Source organism: Malaclemys terrapin, chromosome 1, assembly GCF_027887155.1.
Source record: "Malaclemys terrapin pileata isolate rMalTer1 chromosome 1, rMalTer1.hap1, whole genome shotgun sequence".
Taxonomy (NCBI): domain Eukaryota; kingdom Metazoa; phylum Chordata; order Testudines; family Emydidae; genus Malaclemys; species Malaclemys terrapin.
In genome coordinates, this window is record NC_071505.1 from 337,560,265 (window position 1) to 337,571,703 (window position 11,439).

The 11,439-nt window shown below is 52.0% G+C and overlaps 1 protein-coding gene across 5 annotated transcripts in view; it reads right to left on the reverse strand.

Annotated features, from left to right (window-relative positions):
- Positions 1–1,168: 1,168 nt before the first annotated feature.
- MYO7A (myosin VIIA) overlaps positions 1,169–11,439 on the reverse strand; it is a 116,847-nt gene continuing 106,576 nt past the window's right edge. For all 5 annotated transcript variants that reach the window (XM_054015814.1, XM_054015813.1, XM_054015811.1 and 2 more), the window contains 4 exons: positions 11,093–11,209; positions 9,792–9,875; positions 7,119–7,238; positions 1,169–4,637 (listed from right to left, as the gene is read on the reverse strand). In XM_054015814.1, the coding sequence (XP_053871789.1) occupies positions 4,545–4,637; positions 7,119–7,238; positions 9,792–9,875; positions 11,093–11,209 (414 nt within the window). In that variant the 3' untranslated portion in view covers positions 1,169–4,544. The remainder of the gene's footprint in view (positions 4,638–7,118; positions 7,239–9,791; positions 9,876–11,092; positions 11,210–11,439) is intronic.

Consider the following 11,439-nt stretch of genomic DNA (forward strand, 5'->3'; position numbering starts at 1 on the left):
ACAAGAAGTAAGCATTAATCAGTATAAAGTGCTGGTCCTGCACACAAGAAGGCCCATTGCAACCAAACGAGCCATTGTGAAACATGAGAGGACAAAGACTTTGTTGCACCGACATATGTTCCATCAGTTTGAACTCCAGGGGAAGGGAATTAAAAATGCCTCAGAGTAAGGAACTGGGTCCCCCCCATGCTGAGGGGCGCGCGGGGGGCGGGGGGGAGCGCAAGATTTCTAAGCATTTTACAACAGCATCTATTACCTTCTGAAACCTAAGAAAGACTAACTTATTTATGTGTATATATCTTTAACTGTGCACATAATTAATTATTAATTCAGGAAAAGAAACGAGCATTAATTATTATAGGATGTTGTGAAGGACAAAACTATAACAGGGTTAAAAAAAGAACTAGATAAGTTCAAGGCAGATAGGTCCATGAGTGGCTATTAGCCAGGATGGGCAGGTATACAACCCCCCCATGCCCTGGATGTCCTTAGCCTCTGATTGCCAGATGCTGGGAGTGGATGAATCACTCGGTAATTGCCTGTTCTGTTAATTCCCTCTGAAGCACCTGGCATTGGCTACTGCTGGAAGACAGGATACTGGTCTAAATGGACCATTGGTCTGATGCACTATGGCTGTTCTTAAGTTGTTTTTGGTGAGAGCTCTGGGGTGCCACTAACCTGAGATAAGTGACTGGTCCTATGGGACTGGGAGTACCCTGAATAGTGTTGTGTAAGGGACCATGTATCGCAAAGGCAAGCTTGCCTTGGGGGGAGCGAGATAATCCAGAGTGCCCAAGGGGCCTGTTCCTGACTCCATGCTAAGGCTGTTGAGGAGTTCACACTTGTTACTTGGTTGGTGAACTCTAAGCATAGAACTCATAACCAACTGGGGGCTAGCATCTTGACAGTCTGCCCTAAGGTGGCACCCATGTTCATGAGCCTCTTCAGATAGCTTGACAACCTCCGTGTTAAAAATGTGCACTTTACGTCTAGGCTGAATGTGTCTAGTGCTAGCTTCCAGCCACTGGCGCTTGTTTCGGCTTTGTCCGGTAGACTGCCGAGCTCTCTATTCTCAGATGTCTCCATGTATGTACTTACAGACCATGAACAAATCACCTGGTAGCCATCTCTTCAACGAACTGAACTTCAAAGAGCCTCTCACAAGTCCTCCTAGTCTTATTTTTTGTATTAGCGTATTTCACACGGACGTAAGTTTTCACGTTACATTGCATGTGTGAACATAAACAAACAGCCACTAATACACGCAGGGTGGGACACAGACACACACACACACACAAACCCCAAAGGGACTTCTGAAACTGAAACACACACTCTGGCTAATTGCTGCATGTATGGGGTGTGCGCCAGGCTGCTGCTCACATGACCCACACCGCATAGACTGAGTAGAGGTGGCACAACTGTGGTAGCGTTGAAAACAGTGATCGTCTTTTACGGAGTACAAACCGAGCAAGAGTAATGAACGGCTGGGGCCTACTGGGGCCCGCAGAGCCAGGCAACGGGAAGGGCAAAATAGCAGTGGGCTCACAAGAATGTAGCAGATAGCAGTAGGGTCACGGGTGAAATACGAACCATTGCCACCGGGGGTGTAGCTGAAAAGGGCCACGACAGATTGATTTTGGTGACCCAGCAGGCCGAGTTCTGACCCCCATATTGGTTGTACTCCAGTGCAACGCCATTGACATCACTGGAGTCGTCCCTCATTTACATGGGTGGAAAGTGGTTCAGAACCAGGCCAAAGTTGCATCCTCTGCCTTCAGATGTCTATGTGTAGCCCCTCATGCACGTCAAACACAGGAACAGTGGAACGACAGGGCCCAATGTCACTATTTTATACACAGATGCTCCTGGGCGGCTCATGCAGGAGATAACAATGAAGTTAATTTGTGCACCACTGTGTGTGGAACCTGGTCCTCTGCGAAGTCCAGTTATGGACAGTAAGACTGTGCAAATGTCTTACCCGTGCTCCAGAGTGCTGAGTGAGGCAGAGAGCAGTGGGGAAGAGGGAAAGGTCAGGGGAAAACAGTTGAGTGTTGGGACGAGCGGCGTGAGAATGCAACACCGATTGTTCTGGACTGGGCTAGTATGAGGTGAATCAAAGGTACTGAGCCAACTAAGCACATTTCTGCTGAGATCTACCCAGTGTTAGTGGCACCAGAATCAAAACTCAACCTCAGCCGCGTCTTATAGTCCCAGCTGCTGTCACACTCCTTTGAGATCATGCCTTTCAAGCACTGGTTGCTGGGAACCAACCATACAACACGACTTTAAATTTCATTCACAGCATCAGCCACATCCTCCCTTTAGTCAGCCACGCACAACTCCTGTTTGATGCCATGACACCCGAGGTTGGGCTACTGTCCTTTCAGAGCTGCGTGCCTGGGCTTGTTGATGCCGTGCCTGGTGGCAGATCTGACTGACAGGTGGCAGATTTGGTTTGCTAACCAAGGGCATGATCAAAGCCCATTGAAGTTGATGGAAAGGCTCCCACACAAATGATCTGTTCGATTGAACCGTGGAAGCTACAGGCAGAAAAGATCAGTTACCCCACTAACTGTTCCGGTCACTGATGCAGGAGACGCCCTCTTTGACTCAAGAGTTCAGGGCAGAATTTTGGGCCAAGCCACCATGTTGAGCAGTGGCCTGGCCCTTGGTGCTATGTATGTGCTAGAACCCAGTACAGTGACCCTGGGTGGTTTAGCTGTGGTCATATACACAGCAGCTTAAGGCCTCCTAAAAACACACGGTGACTGTCTTACTCTCAGCTGAAACGCAATGGTGCTAAGAGACGCAGTCGAGAGCGAATGCTGGGATCATCTGTCAGGCTGAGGTGGGCATAGCCTGTGATCTCAGGGGCTAGGCACTGAACACAGGGGCTGGCATCCTCCCAAGTGTCTCTGCTTTTCAGTAGCTTTCTCCTGCTAGCCCCCACTGAATTAACTTTGCATCAGGAACTAGGCCTATGTTTATAGCCAGGTCCAATTATTCAATCTTCCTTTGCCACAATGGGACAGAGCTAAATTTAAAAATCAGAGAGGGGGCCGAGCCACAAAGGTCAGTTCCGAGGGGGCTGGCCGGGGCCAAAGTTTTAGGTTAGCCTAGTGCAGAAATTGGAGACGGTCCCAGAATTTGGAAGCTTCCCACCCCCATCAGAGCGTCCCACCTGAAGCAAACCGGAAAACGCAGAGGGTACATAACAGGCAGCAGCATGACACAGAACACAGACGTGTTACAGCCGAGCAGACAGCAGTAGAGGTGCAGAGGATGATGGGAGGTTTGGCTGCAGCCATGGTCTATTTTTCTTACACACTGGCTCTGCTTTCCCTCTGGCTGTCCTGCTATTGTTACAAAGTAGCTGTGGAACAAATACATTTGAGCTATGCTTAATGATGCCCAGAGGGCAAAAGCCTGCTGCATCAGGCTGGACTTTCAGAGAAAGGCGACTGTGGCACACATTCAAACTGCAGCGTTTCACACAGCACAGAATGGCCTGGCCAACATTTTCCACCTCTCAGGGCCTAAAGCCACATTCAGGCTTCCAGCTAAGAGCCTCATCCTGCCAGGTGCATTCTCGGGTGGAGGGGGCGGGGTCAGCTGTCTTTAGCAGCCTCGTTTCCATGCTGCTGAATAGGGATTTGATGCTGAACTGTAGGCCACCCCTAATTAGAACAGTTTGACCTATGAACCCGCAGTCTCATCCTTTTGACAATGGAGTGTTGGGTGTGTGAGCGGTTCTATTGGGTGAAGCCTTTGGAGCTGTGTGGGGCCCTCCCCAGAGTCAGCCTCCCAGAAGCCGTCATTCTCTTTAAAAAATAAATAAATACAAGGATAAGAAATGAAACCTTTAAATAGGTCCATCGTTGTGTGCCCGTCTCCCGTCATTGCTTTGCCATGGTACAGGCTGTTCAATTAGGATTAAGAAGAAACAAACCAACCACTATTTTAAATGCACTTTTTCCCTCGGCTTTTTTTTTTTTTTTTTTTTTTTTTTAGAACAAATGGATTTCTTTTTGTTCTGTTGTAATGTCAAGATACCCCCCAGGAGAGTGGATGGGATTTTTCTCTACAATGGAGCAGGGTTAGGTTACTGATCAGCAAATCTCAGATGCCCAGAACTTCTCCAAAGCCCTTAATGGCACCCTGACCACCTTCCCCTTTTTAAAAACGACACTCACAACTTTTTCCTACAATCCTCTGCCAACTTCAGTCATTTGGTTTGATAGTAAACATTCCGCTGGCGTTTCTGTTGATCAGTCACTGTCTGTCACTTAGAAAGCTTAGAAGTTTAAAACAGGGCTTACTAGGGAGGAGGGGGGAATTGGAGGTCAGCATCACAGATAGTCATCCTCGCTGGAAGGGGAAATGGGACTCGAGCCCTCAAGATCAGAGTCGGATGAGCTTTCTGAAGGGGTCCGGATCATCTTCCACATCTGGGCAGAAAAGGTTCTGCCCCAGCTGCAGGGGTATCCCACAGGCCTCAGCTGGTGAATTAGCTCCATGGCCACCTGCCAATGGCTTCTTTCAGTTCACTTGCTGCTGCCCTTTGCGCTCCTCTGTTTGCTCATGGCTGTTAACATCTGACTGATGTAGGAGGTCAAGAGGTCATCCATCTTGTAGCCCTGGGAGGAAGTTATGAGAGATCAGACACATCACCCAGACAGCCTAACTGCTGGTCGCTGGATCATGTCCTTGAATGCCTTTGGTATGAACTATCACCAGGCTTATCAATGACCCTCCTCCCCACCACGACAGCCTTGAACCTCGCCTGGTAGAGGCCTAGAACCAGGGGACAGTTGTCAGTCAATGAAAAGATGTCAAGTTCGAAACCAATACAAGGAAATACTTTTTCACACACGCTTAATTGGACTGTGGAAAACTCTGCCACGGGAAGTTGTTGTGGCCAAGAACTCAGCCAGGTTCAAAAAGGGTTTTGATAATTATACAGTTATCAAGAATCTCTGGAGTAATTATAATTAATGGCAATAAATGTTGGAAGGGATATTAAACCTCATGCTTCAGTGCTTTAGCTAATCTCTACCTATTAGAGATCAGGGTCAGACATCATGTGCAAGCAGATTACCCCACATCAGTCTACAGTGGGGTTCTTCCATCTTCCTGTGTAGCAGCTGGTGCTGGCTATGGTTGGGGACAAGATACTGAACTAGACAGAGCTTGGGTCTGATTCAGTCTGGCAAGTCCTCTGCTCCGATGGGGGCGGAGAGCTAAAAACCGGACTGTGATGCTCTCGTGTCACCCAGAGCGAGCCATTCCAGGGTATCACTGACTCTGGTTCACTATGGGATGGTGGGCAGAGAAGCTTAGTACTGGATTTAAGACTTGAACTAGGCCCCCAGCATGTCTGCTCTGAGCTGCATGCTAGTCAGTTCCAGAGTGCCCAGCACCAGACTGCTACAGTGGTGATTCTGCCTGTTTGGCTTGCTATAAAGCACCTCAGGCTTTTGATGCACCTGGTGACTAGCCTGGCTGAACATTCAGAGCCCTCACCACTGACAAGGGACGTCAGTCAGGGTAACAGGCTAAGCCATTAGTACTGCCCTGGGCAAAGCTGGAATGGAGTCTATGCATCGATCCTCTGCTGGTGTAAATCGGTGCAGCTCCACTGACACCAGCGGAGGGTTTGGCCCTTGTGAGTACGTAGCACAGCTTATGGCCTCTGTTCCTGCCCTCACATCCAGGAAGCTGATAAATGAATTTATCCTGCACACTTGGCCACCTCATTTGCCTTCTCTCCATCAACCTCCCAGGCCTCTGAGCAGCTTCATAGAATCATAGAATATCAGGGTTGGAAGGGACCTCAGGAGGTCATCTAGTCCAACCCCCTGCTCAAAGCAGGACCAATTCCCAACTAAATCATCCCAGCCAGGGCTTTGTCAAGCCGGGACTTAAAAACCTCCAAGGAAGGAGACTCCACCACCTCCCTAGGTAACGCATTCCAGTGCTTCACCACCCTCCTAGTGAAATAGTGTTTCCTAATATCCAACCTAGACCTCCCCCACTGCAACTTGAGACCATTGCTCCTTGTTCTGTCATCTGCCACCACTGAGAACAGCTGAGCTCCATCCTCTTTGGAACCCCCCTTCAGGTAGCTGAAAGCAGCTATCAAATCCCCCCCTCATTCTTCTCTTCTGCAGATTAAACAATCCCAGTTCCCTCAGCCTCTCCTCATAAGTCATGTGCTCCAGACCCCTAATCATTTTTGTTGCCCAGCGCTGGACCCTTTCCAATTTTTCTACATCCTTCTTGTAGTGTGGGGCCCAAAACTGGACACAGTACTCCAGATGAGGCCTCACCAATGTTGAATAAAGGGGAACGATCACGTTCCTCGATCTGCTGGCAATTCCCCTACTTATACAGCCCAAAATGCCGTTAGCCTTCTTGGCAATAAGAGCACACTGTTGACTCATATCCAGCTTCTCATCCACTGTGTCCCCTAGGTCCTTTTCTGCAGAACTGCTACCTAGCCATTCGGTCCCTAGTCTGTAGCAGTGCATAGGATTCTTCCGTCCTACGTGCAGGACTCTGCACTTGTCTTTGTTGAACCTCATCAGGTTTTTTTTGGCCCAATCCTCTAATTTGTCTAGGTCCCTCTGTATCTGATCCCTATCCTCCAGTGTATCTACCATGTGTGTCATCTGCAAACTTGCTGAGAGTGCAGTCCACACCATCCTCCAGGTCATTGAAAAGGAAACAGCAGCTGTTTATTAATCAGCCTGCTCCAGAAACCTGCCCCCCTCTTCCAAAATGCAGAATTACTTCCAAAACTGCCCCTGCCTGAAGCCCGATTCAGTCCCGCACCAGTAACAGCTGTGCTAGACCCAGTGATGTCTTAGCCTTAGCGTGCAGGGCTGGGAAGGGGAGCTCCATGCGGGGGACATGTTTAGCGAGCTCACTGACTCTCTGCCGCACACTGCTGTTCTTCCATTTCAAAGCCCGTTGGCCCAGACGCTCGGACACAGGCAACATGACACGAAAAGGGGATTTGAACCCGGGGTGCGGCTTTGGAGGTTCAGCCTTCAGTTCATTCCCCCCCCTTGCTCTCTGTGCTCAGTGACCGACCGAGAACCCTGGACTCTCCTTACCAGCGATGTTTCACAGAGCAGTTTGCTTCCCCGCACCAGGTTGCCAATGGTTATGTGAAAGTACGTGTTGCCGCTGCTCCAGTTGGAGATCTTGGTGAAGGGATGAGTTGTGAGAATATCCTAAGAGGCGCAGAAGGACAGTTAGATACTTAGAACATGTGCTGAACCCCCAGCAGCTCACCCCTCATTTCCCTCTGGGCTTCCCACCCCAACAAACCAAACACATTTCCTGAGGTGAGATGGTCCCACCAGCCCCCGTCCCCACCCCCAGAAACCAAGAGGTCAGAGTCGGAGAAACCAGTGGGGTTTCTTGCCTTTTTCCTATAGCCCACAGTCATTGTTGGAGACAGGCCCGAGGACTAGAGGAACCATGGGTCTGAGCCACCAGGCAATTCTTATGCGCTTAGCCAGGAAGTCATCTAAGGTCGGCCCCGGTCCGGGTCTGAGCCACAGCTCACTGACAACGATGAAGGACTCGGAAAGGAACTAGTGCGTTATCCAGGCTGGGTTTCCATGTCCCAAGCAATGGTGCTCCAAAGCCAGAGGTGGGCAAACTACAGCCCATGGGCCACATCTGGCCCACAGGAACATCCTATCCAGCCCCTGAGCTCCCAGCCGGGGAGGCTAGCCCTCAGCCCCTCCCCCGCAGCCTCAACTTGCTGTGGGTGGCTGGCTGCGGCCAGGCGGCGTGGCTGCCAGTCTTGCTGTTCTGAGCGGCATGGTAAGGGGGCGGGGAGCGGTGGGGTTGGATAAGGGGCAGGGGGTCCCGGGGGGGCAGTCAGGGGACAGGGAGCAGGGGGCGGTTGGTTCGGGGGGGGGCGGTCAGGGGACGGGGAACAGGGGGTGCTGGATAGGCGTGGGAGTCCTGGGGGGACTGTCAGGGAGCGGGGGTGTGGATAGGGGTCCGGGCAGTCAGGGGACAGGGAGCAGGCGGGGTTGGATAAGGGGTGTGGTTCCGGGGGGCAGTTGGGGTGGGGGTGTGGATAGGGGTCCGGGCAGTCAGGGGACAGGGAGCAGGCGGGGTTGGAAAAGGGGTGTGGTTCCGGGGGGCAGTTGGGGTGGGGGTGTGGATAGGGGTCCAGGCAGTCAGGGGACAGGGAGCAGGCGGGGTTGGATAGGCATGGGAGTCCTGGGGGGCCGGTCAGGGGGCGGGGGTGCGGATAGAGGTCGGGGCAGTCAGGGGACAGGGAGCGGGGGGGTTGGATGGGTTGGGGGTTCTGAGGGGGGCCGTCAGGAGGTGGGAAGTGGGAGGGGGCGGATAGGGGGCGGGGGGCAAGCTGTTTGGGGAGGCACAGCCTTCCCTACCCGGCCCTCCATACAGTTTCACAACCCTGATGTGGCCCTCGGGCCAAAAACTTTGCCCCCCCCGTCCTAAGCCTTTTGCTCTGGGAAGTCTGTTCCCCTGCACAATGCAGCTCAGCCTCTGGAAGTGCTTCCTGCTCTTCAGCGTCTATTGCCCATGACTTCATTTCAGCCTCTCAGGCCTAACCGTAGCCCCTGGGGCCACCCTAAACAACCCCCTGCCTTGCTGTTTGCAAACGCCAGCTGTCGGCTGTGTCTCCCTTCCTCATCATTTAGCCAGGCAGGCTACACACTCCTGTGATATGTGTGTACCTAACACCACTTTCCATTAAACGTAAGAGCCATTTCGCTACAGTGACCATATTTCCTAAAGTAAAAACGGAATGGCCTGGGGCTTGCCAGAGCCACCCCCCCCACCACCGCCACCTGGGGCTAGGGCCGACCCCGAGGAGCTCCACGCCGCCCGCAACTGGAGTTGACCCCCCCCCAAGCTCTGTGCCTTCTGCAGCTGGGGCAGAGCCGCCTCTGCCTGGCACCTCGCGTCACTGCCCCCACAACGTCCCTCCGCGCCGGGGCGCACCCGGCTTTTTTGGTAAATTGGGCGTTTCTTCGTTTGCTCTTCCCCAAACAGGACAAAGGCCCGTTTTTGTCAAAAAAGTCGGAATGGCCAGCACAGAGCTTAAAAAGGGGCCTGTCCCGGCCAAAATGGGACGTATGGGCACCCTCCATTTTGCACAGAGGGCTAGCTGGGGCTGGGCCGTGTGCAGCTGTCGGCAGGTACAAAAGCACAATGTCGAGGGAACTGCCTCTGCACCAGGAGAGAGTTTGCACATCCGATGGCTGCAATCTTTGCAGTCAGGAGAGCAAACCACCGCAAGGGGAGCAGGGAAAGGGGTGAGAGAGGAGGAGCAGGAGCTCTGCCTTCTGCCACACTAGCCAGCTGAGCACTCACAGGGATATTGCACATGAGGGAGGGCCGGGCAGGATCGTGGCTGGGGCAGAGTGCCTCCGCACCCTCATCATGGACTCATGGGTGCAAATCTGGCCCATGGCACTTGCAGTGCAAATGATGGCAGGAGCAGTGAGCCCCACCTTGTGTTAGAGTGTCCCTTTCAGAAACCCTGGAATCACGGCCAAAGTGTTCAGACTTCCACCCAAGTGGCCTGACTTTCCAAGGTGCTGAGTGCCTGCAGCTCCTGTCAACCTCACAAGAAGCGGAGGAGACTCGGTACCTCTGCGAATCAGGCCATTTATTTAGATGCCTAACATTACCCCCGCCCGCAGTTCGCTAACGTTAGCCCTGGGAGGCGCACGGCCCCGTTGCATGTGGTGGAGTTTTCCACAGGTAGTAACTGGTGGCGTCTGGCTTACCTTGGTTTTGGGATCTATGAGGCTGACTCCATGCTTGTTGATGGCAATTAAAAGGATCTCTGGGTAATTTGGCTCGGTAGTTTGCTGTTACAAATGAGACGAAGCAGTCACATGAAAAGGCCTGGAAGATTGGACAACTCGTGGCTGAGGGCCCCTCCCATCAGACCAACAGAAGGAGCGCCCTCATGGCGAGAATCCCGCTGCATTTTAGCTCGCTCGTGGGTTCTCTTTAGTTTATCCTTTTAAGGAAGCTCAAAATAAATCAAGGCCTCTTCACTGCTATGGTAACAGCCATCCAGCTAATGATGAGTCTCCCCACCCCTGCCGCAAACACCTGGTGACTTTAATGAGTAAGTGATTAGCGGCTTTAAAGTTCCTTCTTTTCCATTTCTTTCCCCACCCAGTTTGCCAATGGAAGCAGCTGGTAGGGGAGCCATCCTGCCCTAGGACTGGGTGAGCTGGAATGCAGTGGGAAGCCCCAGGTGGCCCTTCCCTCCTCAGATCACCTCTTCTTGATGCATGGACTCTCCTGTCCTTAGTACCTCTGGTCTGAAGGAATCCTGGGCCAACTGCACCATTCCCCTTTGCTCGGACTACCTTTGGCTTTAGGTTCCTTAGTGCTGGTCAGAGATGCTAGGCAGACAGTTCTGGAGACTCAGGGCCAGATCCTCAAAGGTATGGAGGCACCTAACTCCCAAAGGCAGTAAATACCTTTGAGGCTCTGGGCCTCAGTCCTACAGCCCAGAACCAAGAAGGGCAGTGGCAATGCCGGCTTCCCCACACACCCAGCCATTCTGCCTCCATCTCATCCAGGAAGAACCAAGTCAAGGGGTAGGAAGCAAGGTCTTGTGGCTAGGACAATGAACGGGGACTCGGGAGACCTGCGATCCATTCCTGGCTCATCCATCGACTCCTTGGCTGACTGTAGGCAAGTCGCTTAAAGCAGAACTTGCAAAAGCTCTTAAGTGGCTTAGGAGCCCAAGTCCCATTGAAAATCTCACTCTACCCTGTGCCTCAGTTCCCCATCTGTAAAATGGCAATAGTAGCACTGCCCTCCCGCACAGAGGACAGATCCACGGATGAGTGGAAGGTCCTCAGACAATGATGAGTACCATGGAAATACCTAATTAGAGGGAGCGAGCTGGCAAACGAGTCTACGTGGCCCAGGCAGGGGCCACCGAACAGCCATCAGTTCTTCCCTTTAGAATTCCTTATACTCTGTCAGGGGGAGGAGCTGTGAGAACCAACCAATTCCCGGGGTCCCTGCGCCTGCCAGATGACCCACACAATGGAATCTGTACCTTCACTTCAAAGAAGGCTGATCCAAACGTAGGCCACTTGAAGACAATCTTTAGGAAGGCAAGCTTGGCTTCTTCTCTTGTTTTGCCTGCATGCTTATTGAAATACGCCACAATGGACTGCAAAGGACAACATGACATTACTGAAGGGCTTGCCAGACCCCCTGGGAACGAGGACATTTGAATACAAAGAGCATCATGACACACAGATGTCATGTTATTCCTGCCACAAAACATCAGACTTTCCCGTCCTGTTTTACCAGAAATCCACCATGCCCTCACCTGCGCATTAGCTATTGTGCCAGTGCACAAGCCTGAAAAGACCTTATATGTTATTTTTCCATCTTCCA